The sequence below is a fragment of the Lepus europaeus genome, chromosome 5 (assembly GCF_033115175.1).
Source record: "Lepus europaeus isolate LE1 chromosome 5, mLepTim1.pri, whole genome shotgun sequence".
Classification (NCBI taxonomy): domain Eukaryota; kingdom Metazoa; phylum Chordata; class Mammalia; order Lagomorpha; family Leporidae; genus Lepus; species Lepus europaeus.
The window spans coordinates 11377151-11401202 of NC_084831.1; the positions used below are offsets into that span (position 1 = coordinate 11377151).

General features: G+C 60.0%; 2 protein-coding genes across 2 annotated transcripts in view; both read left to right on the forward strand.

Annotated features, from left to right (window-relative positions):
* Window positions 1-287: 287 nt before the first annotated feature.
* On the forward strand, window positions 288-14763 carry NECAP2 (NECAP endocytosis associated 2). The gene is made up of 8 exons (XM_062190508.1): window positions 288-424; window positions 2209-2309; window positions 5445-5549; window positions 5633-5714; window positions 6561-6669; window positions 9056-9233; window positions 12133-12217; window positions 14622-14763. Exons 1-8 carry the CDS (start codon window positions 333-335, stop codon window positions 14668-14670), a joined length of 801 nt encoding a protein of 266 aa, XP_062046492.1. The 5' UTR covers window positions 288-332; the 3' UTR covers window positions 14671-14763.
* Window positions 14764-21312: 6549 nt separating this feature from the next.
* Window positions 21313-24052, forward strand: part of CROCC (ciliary rootlet coiled-coil, rootletin) — a 48186-nt gene continuing 45446 nt past the window's right edge. The window contains exon 1 of the mRNA XM_062190516.1: window positions 21313-21335. The gene's annotated coding sequence lies outside the window, so the exon portion shown is untranslated. The remainder of the gene's footprint in view (window positions 21336-24052) is intronic.

A 24052-nucleotide genomic window follows, 5' to 3' on the forward strand; every position in this document is an offset into this window, starting at 1 on the left:
GCGAGCCTGACCGGTGGACACCCACGCAGGGGAGGAGCCAGCTGGGCCCACGCGTGAGGGGCCAGGCGATGGGGGTGACCCTCAGCCGAGCAGACCTGGGGTCACGACGGCCGCCTTACTGAAGCCCGCTCGGCCGCCCCGGGGGCCTGGTCCCCGGCCAGTCCGCGCCTGGCGGCCGTCGCCGCATGTCTCCAGCAGAGGGCGCATGGGCAAGGCGGTGCGGAAGCCCGCGACTGCCGCTCTAGCCGGAGCTGGGCATAGAGTCGCTCCGCTTCCGGTCCCGCGGGGGTAGCGGGGAAGGGGCCGGAAGTCCGGCGGCTCCGGACAGCGAGATGGACGAGAACGAGTACGAGTCTGTGCTGTGTGTCAAGCCGGAGGTCCACGTCTACCGCATCCCGCCGCGGGCCACCAACCGTGGCTACAGGTGACCTGCCGCCGCCGGGCCTGGCTGGGCCCGCAGTAACCCCTTCCTTGCCCCCCGACACACCCACTGCGGGGGTCGAGGGCGGCCCTGGCCGCTGTGGGGTCGGGGGCGACGTAGAGCCGCGGCTTCTTCCAGTTTGAGGCCAGAGCAGGGAGGGGACGCAGAGTTTCGGCCGTCTCCGTGGGACGCGGCGGGGAAGGCGTTCAGGTCGCGTCTAGCGCTGGGGGACCCCGGGGGGGGCCGAGGACCCCGACCTCGCCCGGGGGTGGCCGTATCACGGGTGTCTCTAGAAGCGCCTCGAGCGGGGCCGAGGCCTGGCCGTGTCGGGAGCCGCCACGGGGAGGGGAGGGAGGCCGGGGCCAGCCGAGAGGGCCGGTCCTCGGGAGCTGCAGACTGAAGCCCAGGGACCCCCTCGCTGCCCCTGCCACCCCTGCTCACAGCCTGTGGCGTTTGGAGGGAGCCCACCCGCACGTGTGGCCGCAGCCGTCCCCGGAGACGAGTCAACACCCGTGGGCTTGGCAGTGTCTCAGTGTCTGGAAGGGCACCCGGACTGGAAGAACCGGGCTTTGGCCGTGCACCCTCTTGTACTGTGTGCGTTTTGTTCCCTCGCATGTACCCGAGCAGAACAAGCTGAAAAATATTAGAAGAAAAAAGGTCCGCAGCCGCAGCCAGCCTGGGCCCTGGCTGTTTTGTGCCAGTGAGTGCTGGCGGAGGCGGCGCTGGTGTTTGGGGCGAGGGGCTGGCTCCCGAGGGCAGCGTGTGCCCCGGTGACTCAGGGGTCCGGGCGTGGCCTGCCCCACGAGGGCAGGGCGTCCTCACGCCTGGTCTGCCCCACGCCTGGTCTCCCCTTCCATTTCCCATTGTGTTTGCACGCGCTCGTAGCCGATTTCGACACGTACTGCTTCTGTGCGGTGATTTTAAGCTAGTGTGGAAGCGACCATGACAAGCGCACGTTTGCTTTCTGCAATCAGGGTGGCGATGGGCCACAGACCAGGGATGCCCGTCCAGCCCCTCCGGCCTGTCGAGTCCCCCTGAGAGCGAGAAGAGCGAGCGTCGGGCTGGCTGGGCTGGCGCAGAGGAAGCTGCTGTCCCCTATGGCAGCCTTAGCGCTCTTCAGCCCGGCGACGAGGAACTGAAACTGTGGCCACTGACTTGCGGACCGACAGTCCCAGAACAGCTCACCCAGGGTTCTAAAGAGCTGGCGGAGGGACTTCCTGGGCACGCCCATGGCCCTGGGTGTTCTGGGGTCTTGCTGAGCCGCTGCTTGGCCCACGTGCTTGAACAGAGGCCCTCTCTGTGGGCGTGGGGCTCCCTGGGCCCCTCTCATGGTCCCTGCTCTCCCTTTGTCTACTGGTGGCCGCTCCCCTCAGTGCTCTTCCTCCGGGAAGGTCTCCATGGTTCCACACGCTGGCTCGGACCAGAGGCCTGGGCAGAGACCGCGGCAGCTTCCTCCGCAGAAAGGGAACTGGAGGAAATCCCCTGCGGACGAGGCCTCTGTGGTCCGGAACGGGTGGGCACGGCCCAGCGCTCGCAAGTTTCTGCTTTTTAAATGGTCACGGGAGATTCTGAAGAAGGGTGTCTCTCTGGACAGTTTTATTGGAATACAGCCACACCCTGGAGAAAACACTTAAAGTACTCGGGAGCAGTGACACAGCCGTGCAGTGGGCGGGCGGCTGTGTGCCCTGCAGAGCCTGCCCGGGAAGAAGCCCCTTCCGTTCCCGTCCCCACGGTGGAGGGAGGAGCAGGAGCGCCTGGCTGAGGCTCGGTGGTTTTTGTCCCCGCAGGGCCGCGGAGTGGCAGCTGGACCAGCCGTCCTGGAGCGGCCGGCTGCGGGTCACTGCCAAGGGGCAGGTGGCCTACATCAAGCTGGAGGACAGGACCTCAGGTACGGCCCTGGGCTGAGGCGCCCACCCCTGCTTCACAGAGAGCAGCAGCCCAGGCCTGGACAGGCTGCTCGGAGGTCGGAGCCCCAGGGGCCTGCCTGCATCCCCCACTCTGCCCCGTGAAGCCTCTGGAGACCTGCAGGGGGTCCCAGCAGGAAGTGCTGGAGCGGAGTGGGGTGAAGGCGGGTGGCTCTGTGCTGACCACGCCTGGTAACTGAGGGAGCTGGGGACGGCTGTGAGGCGGCGGCTGGCAGATGCAGCTGGTGGGGAATCCTCTCTGAACGTCGCACGCCGTGGGCCTTTGGTGGGCTTTGGAGGGCCACCTGCCTGGAGCCGTCCCAACCCGAGACTGGGCGTGGAGATAGGGACGGGGCCTGGTCAGTGAGGGGCCGCGCTGCACTTGGGCCTTTCTTTTTCTTTTTCTTGTTCTTTTTTTATTTATTTGACAGATAGAGTTAGACAGTGAGAAAGAGAGACAGAAAAATCTTCCTTCCGTTGGTTCACTCCCCAAATGGCCACTATGGCCAGAACTACGTCGATCCGAAGCCAGGAGCCAGGTGCTTCCTCCTGGTCTCCCATGTGGGTGCAGGGCCCAAGCACTTGGGCCATCCTCCACTGCACTCCTGGGCCACAGCAGACAGCTGGACTGGAAGAGGGGCAGCTTGGACTAGAACCTGGCGCCCATATGGGATGCCAGCGCCGCAGGCGGAGGATTAACCAAGTGAGCCATGGTGCCGGCCCGGTCCTTTATTTTTCCTAATGTGTAGAGAGTCTCCTTTGTGGAGCAAAAGGAAGCACAAAGGTTGAGAGGCAGAACCGGCTGCCCTTGTATCTCAGCTGGCAATGCTTGGGCAGGCCACGTGACCGCTGCAGCCTTGGCCTCCTTTTAGTGGACGTGGGGATCCCTTTAGTCCCTCTTCCACAAGGGTGTGGGAGACGGGAGGTGAGCGGATGCCGTTCCAATTGGCTTATGGACTGCAGGTGGCCTGGAGCAGGGACTTGTGCTTCTGGGGGAGAACGGGTGAGCGTTGCGACACAGGAGTCTGAAGAGGCAGCTCCTGTGGCTAGGCTGGAGAACTCTGACCAGAGACTTGCCGGGGTGTCCCGGGAGCGTCAGGGATGGCAGTGACCAGAGACTTGCCGGGGTGTCCCGGGAGCGTCAGGGATGGCAGTGACCAGAGACTTGCCGGGGTGTCCCGGGAGCGTCACAGGGATGGCAGTGTCCAGAGACTTGCCGGGGTGTCCCGGGGAGTGTCACAGGGATGGCAGTGTCCAGAGACTTGCCGGGGTGTCCCGGGAGCGTCACAGGGATGGCAGTGTCCAGAGACTTGCCGGGGTGTCCCGGGAGCATCAGGGATGGCAGTGTCCAGAGACTTGCCGGGGTGTCCCGGGAGCGTCACAGGGATGGCAGTGTCCAGAGACTTGCCGGGGTGTCCCGGGAGCGTCAGGGATGGCAGTGTCCAGAGACTTGCCGGGGTGTCCCGGGAGCGTCAGGGATGGCAGTGACCAGAGACTTGCCGGGGTGTCCCGGGAGCGTCAGGGATGGCAGTGTCCAGAGACTTGCCGGGGTGTCCCGGGAGCGTCACAGGGATGGCAGTGTCCAGAGACTTGCCGGGGTGTTCCGGGAGCGTCACAGGGATGGCAGTGTCCAGAGACTTGCCGGGGTGTTCCGGGAGCGTCAGGGATGGCAGTGTTCCTTGGCAAACTTTGGGACCATGGCTGCCTGATGCCACAAACACTGCTTAGGGCTGAGTGTCACCTAAGGCCCACCCCAAGGTGCTCACAGCTGCGGGTCGCGTGCATCTCCGTCTCCTAGTTGGTAGTGAGCAGGTCACTCTCATCGGTTCTCAGCCTCTGTCCGGTTGACAGTTGGAGCTGGGCGAGCCTGTGTGGCAGAGGCTACCGAGTCCAGGGTGGCCCCCAGCAGCTCCCTGGCTTCTGCCAGATGTCCGCACCTCCTGGCTTACGACAGTGAAACATGGCTCCGGGTGTTCCTGCCAGGAGGAAGAGCAGAATCACCTGAGAGAGACGAGGCTGGAGGGTCCGGGTGGGTCGGGCCCCAGGGTACAAAACGGGCCAGAGCGGTTGACAAGAGGCTGCAGACTTGGCTCATGGCGTCGGTTGCAGAGTGGCCTCACAGCCCCAGGGCTCGTGCAGTCCCAGGCTCAGTACTCAGCACGGACAGAGATGAGCACTGCTGGGGCTGTGCCGGGGGGGCCTGGCCCCGGGCCCCTTTCAAACCCGTCACGCCTGTGCCCTGTCTAGGGGACTCATCAGCCTGCTTCAGACCCTTCCTCCTTTCCACACGGGTCCTCGCCCCTCTCCCGGTCCTGCCTCGCATCTCAAGCCTTTTCTGAAGGTGTGACACACCTGGACTGGGGCTCAGGGCCCTGGGGGTTCAGGCAGGTCACGTAAATGTGGGAACCAGATGGGCCAGGTGGGTAGCAGCTCCAGCCCGTTACTCTCCAAGAATGGAGGGCCAGCATTGATGGAGCTTTTACTTGTAAGAAAAGCCAGACGTCTGGGTTATTTTGCCGGTGAGGTGACTCTGAGACGGATGCCAGCACTGCGGGCTGGATGTGACCTGTCAGCCGGCTGACGTGAACCTCTCCTCGCCGCCATGGGCATTTCATGCAGTGGTGAAGCCGCTGCTCGGGACGTCCTCATCCCATGTTGGATTGCCGGGTGGGAAGTCCCGGCTGCTCTGCTTCTGAGCCAGCTTCCTGAGAGGCGGCTGGTGATGGCGCGAGTCCTCGGGTCCCGGGCACCCACGCGGAAGACTGTGTTCCCAGCCCCTGGCGTTGGCCTGGCCTACCTCTGGCCGCTGTAGGCATTCGGGGAGTGAACCAGCAGCTGACGGTCTCGCTCCACATCTGTCTCCCTCTCCCTTTCAATGACAATAAGTAGTGAAACAAACAAGCCCCGTAGTTCTGTGTCTTCCCTTCGGTGAGAGTGGATTTAGTCTGTATCCCAGAGTAAGGTGCACCCATCAGCCTTGGCCCGTTGCAGGGGCCTTGTGGGAACAAGGCCCAATTGTGGACTGGGAGCACTGGGCTGGGCAGAAGCTGGGGGCTCGTCTGTGTGCTGGGAGCCCAGGCTGGGTGGGCGCTCAGGGCTCTCCTGACTTGTGCTTGCAGGGGAGCTGTTCGCTCAGGCACCAGTGGATCAGTTTCCTGGCACAGCTGTAGAGAGCGTGACCGATTCCAGCAGGTACTTCGTTATCCGCGTTGAAGACGGAAACGGTATGTGCGGGTCTGGGTGCCGCCTTCTCTGGAGGGTTGGCTCCGCCTCTGGAAAGCAGGATTGAGCGAGTGCTGTCCCCCAGGGCGACGCGCGTTTATTGGAATTGGCTTCGGGGACCGAGGCGATGCCTTTGACTTCAACGTCGCGCTGCAGGACCATTTCAAGTGAGTGGCTCCCGGACGCATGCTCCTGCCTCCTCCCCATTTCCCCGACAGAGCCGCAGCCCAGGTTGGGGTGCCGAGTGGCCATGAGTGATCTGCCTGCTGGCAGAGCCTGGGGACACTCCCCTCCGCTGGGCCGGTCCTCATCTCTGCTGTGAAGCCGGCTGCTTTCCGGAGGCCACTCTGTTCCGTCCCAGACGGCCGGCCCGGTCTTCACGGTGTCAGACTCTTCCCTTAACAGGCCCCTGAGCCGCCAGAGGCCTCGGCAGGCCCCATGCACGCTCTGGCCCGGCTGCTCCATGATGTAATGAGTGGCGCTGGGCACCGTGGTGTCCGTGTCGAAGCTGAAAGGGCCAGAGAGTGCTCCTCTGCCATCCGCGGGGCTGTCCCCCGTGCTGGTGCCCCCAGTCCTGGTGGCTGCTGGGTGGCGCTGTGCCGAGGGGAAGGCCTTTGTGGCGCCCGTCTCGGCTCACCGGCTACAGGATGAGCACTTGGAGATGCGTGGGGACCGTGTCTTGCTGCTTATTCCAGCTGAGAACTTAAGTGTTGCTAGGGAGGAGGGGGCCAGTTCTCGAACTTCCTGGAGGTCGGCGTTAGCGGCGGGTACGTGCCGCTTCTCGTCCGAATCTCAGCAGTCTTTAGCACCTGTAGAGTGGGAGGAAGCTGGTCGGGTGCCGCCCTGTGAGGTCAGAGCCAGGATCTGGAGTCGGGCCGGACGCCGCAGCCTGCGCGCTCTGTGTTGCTGCCTTGGCACCAGCGCCTCCTGGGCCGACCGCGGGCGGCAGTGAGCTGGGGAGGGAACGCGGGGCCGCTGGGCTCTCTCTTCTCACCGTTCTCTTCTCTCTGCAGGTGGGTAAAGCAGCAGTGGGAATTCGCAAAGCAAGCCCAGAACCCCGACCAAGGTCCCAAATTGGACCTGGGCTTCAAGGAGGGTCAGACCATCAAGCTCAACATTGCAGTGAGTCCTGCCCTAGCTTGGCTGCCTTGGCCTTGGTCACGTGATGGCGTGGCCGCCCAGCCCAGGGGCCATCACTGTTCCCGCAGTTCCATTGCAAGCGTTGATTGAGTTGGGTGCACTGTGCTCGGCTTACACCAAGGCTGAAGAAGAGGCTCCGCCCCCGTGGAGCTCACAGCTTAGCTGAGATGGACAAGTGAATGTCGTGGCCCAAGAGCTCCCTTACCAGAGGAAGCACACACAGCTGTAATTGGGGCAACCAAGGAAGGCTTCCTGGAAGAAGCAACCTGTTGGCACGAGAAGGGGGCTCAAAGGGTGGTCTGGGCAGAGCTTCTGAGTTGAGGAAGCGCATCAGCCCCCCACTGCCGGACCTGGGGTTCTGTCCTGGCTGGTGGAGGGGTCAGGAGGGGTCAGCGTGCTCAGCTGAGCTGCGGCTTAGCCTCGTGCCTTGAGGAAGGGAGACTGGGAGAGCCCCAGGCGGGAAGGCGAAGGGTGGGTGCAGGGAGTCAGGGCGGCCTCTGCTGGTGCTGTCCGGGCTCCCTGTGTCTTCTGAGCCACTCCGCACCTGGCGTTGCGTGACGCCGTTGAATAGGGAAGGTAGGCCTGGGCTGGGGCGCCCAGGCTTGGCCTTCCTTGGCTGCAGGGGTCCGGGGGAGATGGAGTTGGCAGTCAGGATGTGTGGGGACCAAGGACCAAATGCATCTGGTGGTTTTTTTTAAGAGACTTTGCAACTTGAAAATGATGCTTTTCTTTACTTACCGTGTCTCTCTCCTCTTTTCTGCTTCCTGCTGGTGGTGACTGGGACCTTTGCCGTGGCCGCTGGCCCTTAGGAGAGCGAGGGCCAGCCCGCGGACTGGTCGGATGTGATTCTTTCTCTTGCTTGGTGGAAACTAACACTTACTGAGCGGCAGCTGTGGGCCAGGTAGTGTTTGTAGGCATTTCTCGTTGAGTTGAACGTCCTTCCCTCTGCTCGCAAAGACAAGCAGGTCGAAGCCTGGAGGAGGGAGGGCACTTGCCCGGGCCCGGCGCCTCCCACCCCCAGCTCCGTGTGGTCCTTGGACTCCAGGGCTGTCTTAACGTTTGGTCGAGCTGCTGCTGACCTCGCGGTGACATCACCTTCAGCCATGCAACCAGCGCTGCTTCCTGGCTCGTGCCTCGGTGCTCAGTGTCACACGTGTGTGTGGTTAACATTTTGTTGACGTATAATAAGCATATTTTAAAAAGCACACATGTTAAATGCAGAATTCAGTGAATCGCAAAAAACTGCACCCAGCGACCTGGCCACTCACTCCCAGGTCCGGACACAGAAGCTTGTCTCCACTCCAGTAGCAACCCCCTCCCCGCCACATCACTGCCTACCCGAGTAGCCATGACCTGGCTTCCAGTGCTCTGCACTTCCTGGGTTCTTTCTTTTTTAAAAAGATTTATTTATTTGAAAGAGTTACAGAGAGGGAGAGACAGAGAGAGGTCTTCCATCCACTGGTTCACTCCCCAGATGGCCACAGTGGCCGGAGCTAAGCTGATCCAGAGCCAGAAACCAGGAGCTGCTTCTGGGTCTCCCACACAGTTGGGCCATCTTCTGCTACTGCTTTCCCAGGCCATAGCAGGGAGCTGGATCGGAAGTGGAGCAGCCGGGACTAGGATCGGCGCCCATATGGGATGCCGGCGCTGCAGGCCAGGGCATTAACCTACTGCGCCACAGTGGCGGCCCCTTCGTGTGTTCTTAACCTTCGTGAGCTGAGTCGTGCACTTCGTACCCTTGAGTGCAGTTTTCTCTCACCCGGTGTAGCACCGTGGGAGCCACCCGTCCTGTCCCCTGTCGCGGGTTCATTCTCAGTTCGCAGCCCGGGCCCCAGGGAGACTGTCCTCGGCTTCCTTGCCTGCTTTGCTGGCGGTGGGCACTTGGGGGGCTCGCACTTGGGGGCTGTTGCAAATAGCGCTCCTGGGAGGCTGGAGTTCACGTCTTGTGCGCTGCTTTCGGGTCTCTGGCGTGGACTCTCAGCGTCCAGTTCCTGTGTTGAGCTTTATGGAGGTGTTCCAAGGGGTCTGACCCGGTGACGCCTCCCCGGCACCACACGAGTGTTCTGGTTGCGCTGTGTCCTTGTCACTCCCTGGCGGTCAGCGTTGTAGCCTTTCTGAGGGCGAGTGATGGTGACCCGTTGGATTTTTGATTTCTGCTGCCCTGATGATCAGCTGAGTTGGGTTCTGGGTTTTAAAATGAAACGTGTGTAGCGGATGCAGAACGTGCTGTGCTCCGGACAGTGAAGGCGCTAGGTGTGCTCACCGGTGGGTGACATGGGGCCTGGGTCCCCTTGTCCCCCTCATGGGTTGTCTGAGGCAGTGGGACTCCAGCAGAATGGACTAACACGCACGCTTCTGCTCTCTTTAGAACATGAAGAAGAAGGAAGGAGTAGCTGGGACTCCCCGAGCCCGGCCTGCCAGCACTGGAGGGCTGAGCCTACTTCCCCCTCCGCCGGGCGGCAAGACCTCCACCCTGACCCCTCCCCCTGGGGAGCAGTTGCCTGGGGGCGGATCCCTTGTCCAGCCGGCAGCTGCTCCTGGTTCAGGTCAGTGCCCCAGGGTGACCGCTGAATCTTCCTCTTGGCAGCTGGGGCCCGTGGCTTTCCCTCCTCCCATACACGGATTTGGTGTTGAGTCCTGTGTGTGGCGGGCTGGAAGGTGGGCACCACAGTGGGGCCTGCACACAGCACCCACTGGGTCAGGTGTCCCCTGGCGCCTTCTCCCGGACCTGACAGGCGCGGCCGGCAGCCCATGTGTCACTGTGGGTTCTGGGAGCTCGCTGGCTGCTCAGTGGGCGTTGAGTGGGTGCTGGAGACGTGGTCCCTGCTCACGTCTAGCGGGCGAGAGGAGCCATAGGCACGGAGACCAGGTGTGTGCGGCCAGACTCACTAGCGCCTGGTGTGATACGGCGATGCTTCGTGGCAGCCTGGAGCCGGATTAGGCATGAGATGGGGGAGGGGAGGAGACGAGAGCACGCATCAGGCTGAGTCTGGGGAGACGGCTGCAGCGTGAGGGCTGCCGAGGGGTGCTGGAGAGACGGAGGCTAAGCTGCTCTGGGGGCGGCAGGCGGCCCCACCACAGCTCCACAGGCCGGGCCCACGAGCTCTGTGGAGACCTCCGGCTGAAGCCAGTGTCCCCCGCCTTCCCGGGCTGGGCGGCTCTGCGTGCAGCTCTCCCCAGGTTCCTGGTCCCGGCCGGGAGCCCTTCTGCTTCACCGGTTCTGAGAGCCCCGATGTCTTCGAGCCTCAGCCCCGTGGGGAAGGCCCCAGCCAAGAGGGAGGCAGCGTCGCAGCCAGGGCGCCTCTGCCTGGCACCAGGAATCACTCCTCAGCGATTTCTCAGAGGAGGGTCCTAGGACGCCCTGCCCCGGCATCCCGTTTACAGTCTCACCAAGGTCTGAGCCGCTGCCTCAGGCCATGTTTGTTTTAAGATTTATTTATTTTATTTGAAAGAGTTACAGAGGGGCTGGTGCTGTGGCGTGGCGGGTAAAGCCACTCCCTGCAGTGCTGGCATCCCATATGGGCACCAGTTCAAGACCCGGCTGCTCCACTTCTGATCCAGCTCTCTGCTATGGCCTGGGAAAGCAGCAGAAGATGGCCCAGTGTTTGGACCCCTGCACCTGTGTGGGAGACTTGGAAAAAGCACCTGGCTCCTGGCTTTGGATCGGCACAGCCTCAGCCATTGTTGCCAATTGGGGAGTGAACCAGTGGATGGAAGATCTTTCTCTCTCTCTCTCTCTCTCTTTCTCTCTCTCTCTCTCTCTCTCTCCTCCCTCCCTCCCTCCCTCCCTCTCTCTGCCTCTCCTTCTCTCTGTGTAACTCTGCCTTTCAAATAAATAATCTTAAAAAAAAAAAAAAAAAAAAGAGTTCACTGAGAGGGAGAGGTCTTCCATCTGCTGGTTCACTCTCCGTGTCCACAACGGCCAGGGCTGGGCCAGGCCAAAGCTGGGAGCCCAGAGTTTCATCCAGGTCTCCCATGTGGGTGCAGGCCCAAACACTTGGATCATCTGCTGCTGCTTTCCCAGGCTCATTAGTAGGGAGCTTAATCGGAAATGGAGCAGCTGGGACTTGAACCAGTGTCCATACAGGATGCTGGTGCTGTAGGCAGCCGCTTTACCTGCTAAGCTGCAGTGCCGGTCCTGGGCCGTGCGTTAACAGGTAACTTAGAGTGCCTGCGGTGTGCAGGCGGCGTGTTAGGCACTGGGGAGCCTCGTGTTCTGAGGTGCCGACGAGGCAGTGGCGGGTAGTCCGTCATGAACAGCCACCATTTCCTCAGTGCCTGCCGTGTGCTCTGGAACCAGACTGGCTGAGGTGAACGCCAGCTTTCTGGGTGAGCCTCGGAAACCACTCAGTCTGCAAGTCAGTTCTCTCGTCTGTAGTAATGGTGCCTACAGCAGAGGTTCAAATGAGCCAGGCCATGCACAGCCCTTAGGGAAGTGTCTAGAACATGGTACGCGCTTACGGCTGTGAGCTCTCATGCTGATAATGTCATTATTGGTTCTCTGTGCCGGCCTGTGGCCAGCACTCTGTATATATTAACTCAAGTAATCCTTGCACCAGTGCTAGGAAGTAGTCATTAGGGATTGATTGATTGATTGATTTGAAAGGTGGAGTGACAGGGAGGGAGACAGATTACCATCTGCTGGTTCACTCCCACAATGGCTGAGGCTCAGCAGCCTGGAACTCCATCCAGCTCTCCCACATGGGTGGCAGGGGCCCGAGTACTAGCACCATCTGCTGCTTTCCCAGGTGCATTAGCAGGTAGCTGGATTGGAAGCAGAGGCATCACAAGCAGTAGCTTAAGCCCCTGGGCTGCAACATTGGTCCCTTGTCCCCATTTTAGATAAGAAAACTGCAACTTAAGTGACCTGCGCAGAGTCACACAGCTGTCTTGGCCTGTCTTCCCCTCGAGACTGTGGTGACTGTCAGGGAAGGGGATGGCAAACAGTGAAACTAAACCGCCGAGGTGTTCCTAGTTTTGTCTGGGCTCCCAGCCCAAAGCAGAGTAGAAATGGAAGCTGGTAGCAGGCTGGAAGGTGGCGGGCGTAGGACCTTCAGGAGGGTCACTGGGCAGCACCAGGGAGTACCAGAAGGGCACAGAAGCTGGCACTGCAGCCCTGTGACGCCACCCGCTTTGATAGAGACACGAGGACCAGCTCCCGTGTAGGCTCTTCTGGAAGGCTCTCCCGAGCCCTAGTCGGCTGAGGGCTCAGGGCTTGGCCCCTGCCTGGCACGTCATAGTCCCAGCTGTTTGCTGCAGACGCTGGGCTGCGGGCGCTCAGCGAGGGCGGCCGAGTCTCGGCCACCTGCCCCCAGGAGACTGATGACTGAGTCCCAGATCTGGGCACCAGGGGAAGCAAAAGAGCGGTCTCGGACTCTGCCGGCTCCAACTCTGACTCTCCTGTCTCCGTCTCTTCCTACTCGTCGGACTCGGGGACATCAATAGGAGGTGCCACTGTGTCCTGGCCACAGCCCAAGCCTGCCACTGCCGCCTCTGCCGACATCTGGGGAGACTTCACCAAATCCACAGGGTGAGGAAGCCGCGCTGTGTGGTGGGGCTGGGCCAGGCTGTTTCTCTGAACGCTGGGGTGGTTGTTCTCAGGGCAGCCAGAGGCTAGAGCCCCGGAGCCTGCTTGGGGTCGCACATTGCTCTGCAGGAAGGCTTTTTGCTGCTCTCCACCGCCAGGCAGCCTGGGGCTCCCCTCTGCAAATCTGTGTGGACCTTTAAGGCTTCTCACCGAGGGCCTTGGCTTGTCCCCAGTACTCCCCGTCTCCCCCCATCTCCAGCTTCCCAGCATGCCGTGCTCAGGTTAAGACCCAGGTGCTCGCTTTAGCCCATCATGGGACCTCTGAGGCAAGGCGTAGCTCTTCTGACTCCTTGAGATGTCAAGCCTTCACTTTGGGTCAGAGTGAGAAGATGCTAAATTCCTATCGTGCCATCGTTTATATGGGCAGGTTCTAGAATGGGGATGAGCACACGTTTTATTTTGTTACAAGATTTATTTGGGTGCCAGCAGTGTGGCATAGTAGGCTAAGCCTCCTCCTGTGGCCCTAGCATCCATAGGGGTGCTGGTTCGTGTCCCAGCTGCTCCCCTTCTGATCCAGCTCTCTGCTTATGGCCTGGGAAAGCAGCAGAAGATGGCCCAAGTGCTTGGGCCCCTGCATCCACATGGGAGACCCTGAAGAAGCTCCTGGTTCCTGGCTTCAGATCGGCCCAGCTCTGGCCATTGTGGCCATTTGGGGCCACAGATGAAAAACCAGTAGATGGAAAACCTTTGTCTCTGTCTGTAATTCTGCCTCTCAAATAAATAAATTCTTAGAAGAAGAAAAAAAATGGATTTATTTATTTGAAAGGCAGAGTTACAGAAAGGGAGACACAGAGAGAAATATCTTCTGTGCACTGGTTCACTCCCAGATAGCTACAACAGCCAGGGCTTGGAAGCCAAGAGCCAGGAGCCTTATTCAGGTCTCCCATGGTGATGGCAAGAGCCCAAGAACTTGGCCCATCTTTACTGCCTGTCCAGGTGTGTTAGCAGGGAGTTGGATCCAAAGTGGAGCATTCAGGACATGAACTGGCACTCACTGGATGCCTGCATTGCAGGTGGCAGCTTGAGCCACTGTACCACAATGCCAGCCTCTTATTTTTTTATTTATTTACCTGAGAGGCAGAGAGATCTTCCATCTACTGCTTCCCTCCAGTGTCCACACTGGCCATGTCGACTGTCCCAAAGCTGGGGGCAAGAAACTCAATCCAGGTCTCCCGCGTGGGCGGTAGAAACCCACCTGAGGCATCAGCACTGCCTCCAGGATTCACGTTAGCAAAGCTGGAGCCAGGAGCAGGGAGTGCAGGCATTCTGTGGAACACAGGCATCGGAACCGCGCCTTCGCCACGAGGCGGATGTGCACCCCTGCATTTTCTTTCCTTTTGTGAGGTAAGATTACTTACCTTATTTGAAAGGCAGAGCAACAGAGACGGAGATCTTCCATCTGTTGGTCTCCAAATGGCTGCAGTGATGGAGGCTGGGCCAGGATGAACCAGGAGCCTGGAAGCTACCTCCCCAGGTGCGCTAGCAGGGAGCTAGGTCAGAAGTGGAGCCCCCAGGAATCGAACCGGCACTCCAATAGGGGATGCTGGCGTCTCAGTCTGCGGCTTAACCCACAGCACCCAAATGGCAGCTCTTCCCTGCCCCCATTTCCTTTTTTTTTTTTTAATTTTTCTGTCCCCCACCCCATTCCCGTAAAGGACTGAGCAGCAAATAGTTTATTTAATTATTTTTTAAAGATTTATTCTGTTTGTTTGAAAGGCAGAGTTAGGGAGGGAGAAAGAGATCCTCCATCCATTGGTTCACTTCCCAATGGCTGCAACAGCTGAGGCTCTGCCAGGCCAGAGCCAGGAGCTTCATCTGGGTCTCCCATGAGGGTCCAGGGGCCCAAGCACTTGGCCATCTTGTGCTGCTTTCCCAGGTGCATTAGCAGGGAGCTGGACTGTGAGTGGAGCATCTAGGATATGGGATGCTGGCATTGCAGGCGGCGGCGTAACCCGTTGCACAACAATGCCAGTCCCCAGCAAATAATTTAGGCTACTGGGGTCGTGTGGTTCTGTTCCAGCTGTTAATTCTGCTGTGGTACAAAAGCAGCTACAGAGAATATGTAAATGAATGGGCATAACTATGTACCAATAAAACTTTATTTACAGAAATAGAGGTGTGATACAACTAATTTAAGAGTCTCTTATAAATGAAGTTTAAATGAAATACTAAGGAAACAGAGAGGGCCAGAAGTGGTCCCTGGGCTGTAGTTTGCTGAGTGCAGCCCAGAACAGTCAGAGGCGGATTTGACAGAGCTCTTGGTGCCCAGGGAGCAGGAAGCTTTGGTCTGCGTTGTGTTCTCTAACACCTAAGGCCTCCCTCCAACACCCTCCCTCTCCCCGAACAGGTCAACTTCCAGCCAGCTTCAGCCGGGGACAGGCTGGGTCCAGTTCTGAACACAGCTCCTTTTCCTCCTGTGACTTCCGGGAAGCAGCCACTTCAGCTGGGCGCAAGGAAGGAGGAAGAAGCCCTCCCCGCCAGCCTGTTGGGAGCGTAACTCTGCTGCCCTTGTCTGGCTCCCTTAACTGGCCGTGCGTGGCAGGAGTCACGGGCTCCTGTCACTGTTTCCTGGGACTCAGCACACATCCAAGACACAGGACGCTCCGGGATCCCTGTCCCCATCCGCCCGCTTGCTTGAGAGACTTGAGACTTGGGCGTCTCCCAAGTGACCCCTATTAAACACAAGCCCGAAGCAGAGTGGGTTGTGTGTGCCGCGCGGACTCGACCGCCCTCGTGGGGTGTGCAGCTCTCGCCTGCTTGCCGCGGCGGGGGTTTGAGCACTCCCGTGGGCTGTAGGCAAGGATCCTTTCCTGACTTCTAGCAGGTCTTTTGGCCACGGTTGGAATAAACCATGGGGCGGAATTGGAAGGATGAAGCAGCTTTGTAGAATGTGTAATACTTTGCTTTCCTCCCGTGCCGATCTGCGCTAACTGCTTGCCTTGTGGAAGGGACCGCGCCGGCACGTCCTGAGCCGCCAGCAGCTGGTTCCGTGTCTGCCGGGCCAGGCCGGTGATGCCGGCTCGAGGCTGTGCTGGAAGCCAGACGGAACAGCGCTGGGGCCGGAGGGGGAAGCTGTGGACGTGGAGTTGGTCGGCCTTCCTGCCTGCCGGCTGCTCTGGGCTCGCAAGTTCACAGTCTGCTCTGGGCAGACGCGGGTTTCCCTTTGGCGGATTCTGAGTGCCTTAACCTGCAGGCAGCCTCGTAACTTCCTTTTCTCCTCTAGGGACTGTGACAAACAGGCAGGAGGAGCTTCGTGAGCTGCACGTCCAGGGCAGCCTGGACCCCTGGTTTAGAGGAAATTGTAGCTGCGTGTACTTCTGAAATGCCTTAATGCACTTACTTACCTCTCTCTGGAAAGAAGGGTCGAGACCGTGAACTGAAAAACTGCTGGCTTTTCTGTGGGACCAGGTTTTTAAGATTAAAACAATAAATAATATTTGTACTTGTCAGTGGGTGTCAAAGGTGAATGTGTTTTCGGAAGCGTGGATGCCAGACCTCCCGAGGGCTGGTGTGTGGCCGATCAAACCGCTGCTTGCAGCTCCCACATCGTGTACTGAGTTCCGGTTTGAATGCTCTCGGTTCAGCTCCCTGCTAGCGCGACTGGGAAGGCAGGGACAATGGCCTTGCCTCCCACATGGGAGACCCAGATGGACTTCCCGGCTCCTGGCTTCTCCTCTGGAGTAGGAACTTCTGGGTGCTTCGGAGGCTGGAAATGAAAGGCTGTTACCGGGACTCGGGAAGGCCTCAGTGGAGCCGCTGCCACTGGAGCAGGTGTTTGGTGCAGCAGTCCTGCGTCCTAGTGCTTGGTTCAAGTCCTGCTCACGCACTTCTGATCTAGCTTCCTGCCAGTGGGCGCCCTGGGGGGGCAGAGGGAAATGGCTCGAGTCCCTGGGTCCCTGCCCCAGCTACTGTGGGCCCTTGAGGTTAACCCGCGGATAGCACGTGTGGCTCTGCCTGCCTGCCTCGTTAGCAGGAAGCTGGACTCTGAAGTGGAGCAGGACTTGAACCCACGGACTCTGACATGGGATGCAGGAGTCCTAGGTGGTGGCTTTTTTTTTTTTTTTAAGCTTTTTTTAATATAATTCTCATAGCTTTTGGATTGTAGTGGGTCTTCCCCCCCAGGTGGTGTCTTAACGCTGTGCCAAATACCCATCCCTAAATGGGTTCGGTCCAGGCTGTCCCCAGGTGAGAGGTGACCACAGAAGTGTCACTCAGATGGGGCATGCCTAGCACCAGCAGTGCCTGTCGTAGAGTTTGTCCCTAAATCACCTTCCCCTCAGGTGGTAAGCCTAGAACTCTTGTTGGCCCTGAGGAGGAGCAGCCGATGAGGCCTTGGCCACCAAGGACCTAACCTGCAAAGCACTTTGGTCTGGGGGGAACAAGGGACAGGTGGGTGCTCTCCATCACTGATGGGAGTCCCAGCTGGGGGAAAAAAGAAAGATTGTTGTTAAAGTACCAGGATCCTTAGCAAAACTTCCTGATAACAAGCCAGGCATCTCTTCGATCCTTCCCCTGCTGGAGCTCACAGAGAGGTGAGGGCTCTGTGAGACCTGGCTGCCCCTTGCACGTGGGAGCATTTGCATACACTGGGGGCGTGGCAGTGACGCTCCTGCTGCCCACAGGCTTGGGCGATGCCCTCCCTCGTTGACCTGTGACCCCTGGCCAGGGGGACACAGCAAAGGCGGCCGGATGCCACGTCCACGGTCACGGCAGTGTGCACCCGCCTTGCTGGTTTTGGAGTGAGCGGCTGCTGCAGTGTGGGAGCTGCCCCAGGAGGGGGTCGGGTGGCTGGGAAGTGAGGGCAGCCTCCACAGGCAGCCAGTGCAACCCGGAACTTCTCAGGCCTGCAGCCCACCAGGGAGCTCTGGAGCCCCGATGGGGGTCCTTTCCAGGTGAGACCCCAGGCCTTTGACTGCAGCTTTGCCTGGGGCCCGGCTAATCTGGGCCCAGACTCCTGACGCTCTGAGGTCATAAGTGTGTTCCGCCGTGGGCCTCACCGTCCCCTGGTCAGCGAGGTAGCTGTTGCTTCTGCAGACACACAACGCCATCGTCTCAGCAGCCCTGTGATAAGTACTGGTGTGAATCCTTTCAGGTGCTGTCATAGGCCAGGTGGTCGGTGGCTTACAGATTGTTTCTCACAGTGCTGCAGGCTGGGAAGTGCGAGGTCAAGGCACTGACGGAGCCAGGGAGGCCGTCTTCTCGCTGTGCGCTCAGTGAGTGCCAGGGCTGAGAGCTCGCTGGGGCCTCTTTTACCAGGAGGGCTCCACCTTCCTGGTGTAACCGCCCCACCTCCTGAGGCCCCCCATCACCTAGGAGGTTAGGGTTCAGCATGAATGGGGGTGGAGGGAGGGGAGGGGACACATTGTCTTTGGCTGTGGTCTTCCCCATTTTTAAAATGTTGAGATGCCACTTGGGGGGCCAGCGCTGTGACACAGCAGGTAAAGCCACCACCTGCAGTGCCGGCATCCCATGTGTGCGCCGGTTCTATTCCCAGCTGCTCCACTTCCGATCCAGCTCTCTGCTGTGGCCTGGGAAAGCAGCAGAAGATGGCCTGAGTCCTTGGGCCCCTGCACCTGGGTTGGAGACTGGAGGAAGCTCCCGGCTCCTGGCTTCAGATTGGCACAGCTTCAGCCATTGGGGGAGGGAACCATCAGATGGAAGATCTCTCTCTCTGCCTCTGCCTCTCTGTAACTCTGCCTTTCAAGTAAATGAATAAATCTTTAAAATAAAATGTTGGGATGTGCAGTGAGGTCATGGCATTTGCTCAAGGTCACCTAGTTGGTAAGTGGCAGGGCTGGGATTTTAACTCAGGCAGTCCAGATCCCGCATCTGTCCTCGGCCTGCCAGGCCTGGCGTGGAAGACCTGCTTACCGCGTGCAGGTTCCTGTTCCCTCCGTAGGGAATAACGCGGCGTGAAGTGGCAGCCTCTGCAGCCAGGCCTGGAGGGGTTTTGTTCCTGTGACAGGTGCACCAGGGACGCTCACCTGTAGATGCTCAGTGGCCGTGGAGTTGTCTGAGCAGGGCAGGAGAGCACACTCTGGGCCGAGCAGACTGCAGTGGGGAAAAGACCAGTGTTTTCCTCCCTGCAGCTTGAACGTAGACAGATACTTGGAGGTGTAGTATTCCTGGTCACAGACCGGAAAGCCGAGAAACCACAAAGACCGTCAGCAAGAGCATGGCAGCAGCCTCCCTGTCCGTATCAGGCGTCCGCTGTGGGGTAACCCTCCCCCACCCCGGAAGTACGGCAGCTTAGCGGCCACAGGCGGGGGGTTGGCACAGCGGCTAAGACCCTGCTTGGGATGCCCGCGTCCCATATTGCAGTGCCTCACTTGATTCCAGCCTCCTGCAGATGTACACCCGGGAGGCAGCGGAGGACACATGGATTAAGTACTTCCGTCCCTGCCACCCTTGTGGGAGACCCACACTGAGTTCCTAGCTCCAGCGTGGCCAGCTCTGGCTGTTCTAGGAATGTAGGGAGTGAACCAGCACACAGAAGCGTTATCTGCCTCTGTATCTAAAAAAAAAGTTTTGTGTAACATTTGGGATGACATCATAGTATCTATCCCATTATATGAATAATCTATGACTTAGTATCTCAGTTCCCTGTTGCTGGACTATAAGTCCATTTTGAAAAAAGATTTATTTATTTGAAAGAGTTACAGAGAGAGGTAGTGAGAGAGAGAGAGATCTCTTCCATCGCTGGTTCACTCCCCATATGACTGCAACAGCTGGAGCTGTGCCGATCCGAAGCCAGGAGCCAGGAGCTTCCTCTGGGTCTCCCACATGGGTGCAGGGGCCCAAGGACCTGGGATATCTTCTATGCTATCCCAGGCCACAGCAGAGAGCTGGATCGGAAGAAGAGCAGCCGGGACTAGAACCAGCACCTATATTGGATGCGGGTGCTTCAGGCCAGGGCTTTAACCCACTGCGCCACAGTGCCGGCCCCTGTAAGTCTTTTTTTTTTTTTTTTTTTTTTTTGGTTATTTAAGTCAGGCATTCTAGAAAGCCTTTGCATGTTGATGTTGGCCTTCAGTTACTCAGCAAATCCAGTTAACCAGAACGCCCGCCCTGTGAGCCTCCTGGTTAATGTGGTTTTGTGGATGGTGGGCAGAGTCCACCCCAGCGCATCTGCCGACTTTGGCCGGCGATCCGTGCCAGCAGCCTCCAGCCACTTGCTTCCCTGTTAGCTGAGCCGCAGGTTTCGAACCCCGTGCAGCCAGCAGGTGAGCACCAGTGGCTGGCCCCGGGGTTGCTGGGGTGGGCACCACCTGGTTATAGGAAGCGTGACCGGTGGGCAGCAGCAGTGGGGGTCAGTGATCACAGCTAGGCTGAGCTGAGCAGAGCCAGCCAGGGAGAGAAGGAGGCTGGAGGCCCTCAGGGGCGGGCCGGGATGAGTACTGGCTCCCCTGCTGCAGCTCCTGAGGACCGGGGAGCTGTCTGTGCCCCCAGAGTCTCAGCGAGGCAGCAGGTGGTGCAGTAGATCAGCATGGGATCAGAAGCCGCTGAACTTCCTGCTGTGTGTCCTGGGGCAAATGAAGGTGCCTCTCTGAGTCCCAGCCTCCCCTGCTTACAACAGAGACAATCCCAGAACCTTCACAGCTCCGCCCCTTCCTCACCGAAGTGCTCAGAGGGCCTGAGCCCAGCACAGTGTGGCTCGCAGCCTGGACAGGCTGCCTGTGAGGTGCAGGCTCTGGTCACCCAGGGAGACCTGCCAGGCCCAGGAACAGACAGGGCCCTGGAGGGAAGGGCACGGATGGGGACCCGTGCTCCGCCCGCCGTGCTACAAGGAGCTCTTTGAAGCAGGCCACGTGGTCAGGCAGGACCAGACTGGCCTGGTGAGGCTGTGAGCCCGCCAGCAGGGCTGGGGACCCCAAGCAGGGTGACACAGACCTAGGCTATGCCAGGGCACCCTGGTGCCAGCAGGGCTGGGGACCCCAGGCAGGGTGACGCAGACCTAGGCTATGCCAGGGCACCCTGGTGCCAGCAGGGCTGGGGACCCCAGGCAGGGTGACGCAGACCTAGGCTATGCCAGGGCACCCTGGTGCCAGCAGGGCTGGGGACCCCAGGCAGGGTGACGCAGACCTAGGCTATGCCAGGGCACCCTGGTGCCAGCTGTGCTGATTGGCAGGAGGTCAGCCAGGCCAGGCGCACCCCAGGGAAACTGCCCTTCCCCCAACCTCCACACCACTCCCTGCACTCCAGGCCCCAGGGTGGCCCCTCGCCCACAGCTCTCAGCCCTGTCTGCGGGGTGTCAGAGCCCTAGGGCACGCGGCCACTGGTGGTAAGGCCAGATTTCTCTCTGATGAAGATAAACTCCCCCACCCCCTCCTACCACCAGGGGAGCAGACCCAGCCGCTCAGGGTCCAAGTACAAGACCATGGAGGCAAGCACGCTTTTAAACAGGCACCCCCTCCCACAGCCCGGGCGGCCCCGCCTGTCTCCCCCTTTGAAAATGATCCGATCCAGTAGAGGGGAGACAGCTTAGGCCAGGGGAAGGGCCGCAGCGAGCTGTCGCTAGGGTAGAAATGAACACGAGACGCTTTCCCGTGTGTCTCCTCCCCACTGCACCTGAGCTTGGGGGGGGGGGGGCGGCGACGCCAGGAGCAGCGCCATTGCACAGGCGAACAGACTGAGGCCAGGAGGCGAGCGAGTGCCCACCGACGCTTCCCTGTGGCTCCCGGGGGCTCCGGGGTGGCGGGAGAAGGGTCTGGACGGCCGGAACGTTAAGGCCGGGCCTCCGCAGCGGCGAGGCCTGGAGCGCCGCGCTTCGTCTCCACTCCCCTTCGCCAAGGCGCTCCTCGCCGGCTCACTGGCCAGTGCAGGGCCGCAGAAGCCACAGCGCGCGAAATCAGAGCCTCCGGACCCCGTAAGCGCGCAAAACGCGGGGCCCGCGGCGCCTAGCTCCGCCCCCGGCCCAGGGCACGCCCCCGCCCCGCCCCGCCCCGGCCCAGGGACACGCCCCCGCCCCGCCCCCTCCGGCGCCGGGAGCGCGCACGCCCCCGCCCCGCCGGCCCCGCCACCGCGCCCTCGGCGGCGGCAGCGGCGGTCGCGGCGCGCGCAGGTAGGAGGCCGGTGGCGCGCGCGTGCGCGCGGGGGCGGGGGCGGGGCGCGCGCGCCCAGACGGCGGAGGCCACGCGCGGGGCTGGGGTGGCAGCCGCGCGCCAGGGGCCGCGCTGGAGCCGTCGCTGCCGCCGTCGCGGCCCTGGGGGCGGCCCGGGGACCCCCGCCGCTCCCGGCCGCTGCCCGGCCCCGTGGACGCCCTGCCCGGGTTCGCGCGCGCCGCGTGGGCGGCGGAGCCCGGCGCCGGCCGGGAGTGGGGTTTGCCCGGCGCTCGGGGCTGCCGTGGGAGGGCCTTCCCGCCGGGGCCGGCGCTCCACAGACGCTTGCGGCGGCCTCCGCCCGTGTAGGGTCCCCATCGGACCGATGAGGAGACAGGCCCACAGAGACGCGGGGATTCGGGCCCCGCCTTGGGCCCCTGGACCGGCCCGTTACGCAGACCCGAGCCTGGGGACCGCGCGCTGGCCCTGGCCCTGGCCCAAGTCTGCCTCCGAGTCTGGGGGCTTCGCGGCCGGTCCCCGCAGGAGGGCCCTGGGGTGCCACCTGGGTTCCCCTGCTTAACTCCCCGCAGGCTGAAGCCAGTCAAGGGGAGCTGGTTTTCTTCTTTCCTGTGTTTTTTTTTTTTTTTTTCCTTTTTTGCATTCTATTTCCCATACGGTGGAGTTTCCCTTTTCCCAGCTGCTTGGGACTAGTGTGGGATTTTCTGGATTTTGGAGTATTTGCATATGCATCCCGAGATTTCTTGGGAATGGGACCCAAGTCTAAACCCAAATCCATTTTTGTTTCGGGCACTGCTTGCACCTGTAGCCTGAAGGTGACCTTTTTTGTTGTTTTGAAGCATTTTTATGGTGGTGAGTTACACATGCCAACTAAATGCTTTTAAGATTTATTTATTTGAAAATCAGAGTTACACAGAGAGAGCAAGGTCTTGCATCCGCTGCTTCAGTCCCCAATTGGCCACAACGGCCGGAGCTGTGCCAATCTGAAGCCAGGAGCCAAGAGCTTCTTCCAGGTCTCCCACATGGGTGCAGGGGCCCAAAGACCTGGGCCATCTTCTACTGCCTTCCTGGACCATAGCAGAGAGTGGATCGGAGCAGCAGGGACTTGAACTGTTGCCCATATGGGATGCCAGTGCTGCAGGTGGTGGCTTTACCCGCTATGCCACAGCACCGACCCCAAAAGATATCTTCTGTCCCCTGATTTCCTCCCCAAATAGCTGCAGTGACCAGGGCTGGGCCAGGCCACTGCCAGGAGCCCGGAACCCCAACCAGGTCTCCCTCACGGGTGACGAGTCCAAGCGCTTGGCCATCTTTCTCTGCTTTCCCAGGTGTATTAGCAGGGAGCTGGATCAGAAGTGGAGCAGCCAGGACTTGAACTGATGCCTGCATGAGATGCTGGTGTTACAGGTGGCAGTTTAACCTGCTGCACCAAAGTGCCAGCCCCTTTAAGTCAAATTTTAAATAGATTGATATAAGCAGGCGCCGTGGCTCAATAGGCTAATCCTCCGCCTGTGGCGCCGGCACACCGGGTTCTAGTCCCGGTCGGGGCACCGGATTCTGTCCTGGTTGCTTCTCTTCCAGTCTAGCTCTCTGCTGTGGCCCGGGAAGGCAGCCCGGGCCCAAGTGCTTGGGCCCTGCACCCCATGGGAGACCAGGAGAAGCTCCTGGCTTCGGATCAGTGCGGTGCAGCGGCCATTGGAGGGTGAACCAATGGCAAAGGAAGACCTTTCTCTCTGTCTCTCTCTCACTGTCCACTCTGCCTGTCAAAAAAAGAAAAAAAAAAAAGATTGATTTATTGTTTGAACAGCAGAGTGATAGAGAAAGAGAAAAAGACAGAGATCTTTTATCTGCTGGCTCACTCCCCAGATGATCCCAACAACCGGGGCTGTGGAGGCATTTGGGGAGTGAACCAGAGAATGGAAGACCTCTCCCTCCCTCCCTCTCTCTCTGATTTTCAAATAAATTTTTAAAAGAATTTAAAAACAAAACAACAAGAAACTTGGGGGCCAGGGCTTCAAGTCTTCATGGCTGGGTGCATTTGAGCAAATGATTTGACGTCACTGGGCCTTAGTGGTGTCCTCTGTGAAGTGGGTAGAATGGTGCCTGCATCCTGGGGTAACCTACCGCGGTGTATGGTACACACGGCAAGTTCTGGTCCCAGGCCTGGGGTAACCTACCGCGGTGTATGGTACACACGGCAGGTTCTGGTCCCAGGCCTGGGGTAACCTACCGCGGTGTATGGTACACACGGCAAGTTCTGGTCCCAGGCCTGGGCTAACCTACCACAGTGTATGGTACACACGGCAGGTTCTGGTCCCAGGCCTGGGCTAACCTACCGCGGTGTATGTTACACACGGCAAGTTCTGGTCCCAGGCCTGGGCTAACCTACCGCGGTGTATGGTACACACGGCAAGTTCTGGTCCCAGGCCTGGGGCTAACCTACCGCGGTGTATGGTACACATGGCAAGTTCTGGTCCCAGGCCTGGGGTAACCTACCGCGGTGTATGGTACACACGGCAAGTTCTGGTCCCAGGCCTGGGCTAACCCTACCGCGGTGTATGGTACATACGGCAAGTTCTGGTCCCAGGCCTGGGGTAACCTACCGCGGTGTATGGTACACACGGCAGGTTCTGGTCCCAGGCCTGGGGTAACCTACCGCGGTGTATGGTACACATGGCAAGTTCTGGTCCCAGGCCTGGGGTAACCTACCGCGGTGTATGGT

Excerpts from the sequence above, each read along its gene's own strand:
- NECAP2 (XM_062190508.1), top strand. The coding sequence starts at position 333 with ATGGACGAGAACGAGTACGAGTCTGTGCTGTGTGTCAAGCCGGAGGTC. Across the intron at positions 2,310-5,444 it reads GCTGGAGGACAGGACCTCAG|GGGAGCTGTTCGCTCAGGCA; the intron begins GTACGGCCCTGG and ends TTGTGCTTGCAG. Across the intron at positions 12,218-14,621 it reads GACTTCACCAAATCCACAGG|GTCAACTTCCAGCCAGCTTC; the intron begins GTGAGGAAGCCG and ends CTCCCCGAACAG.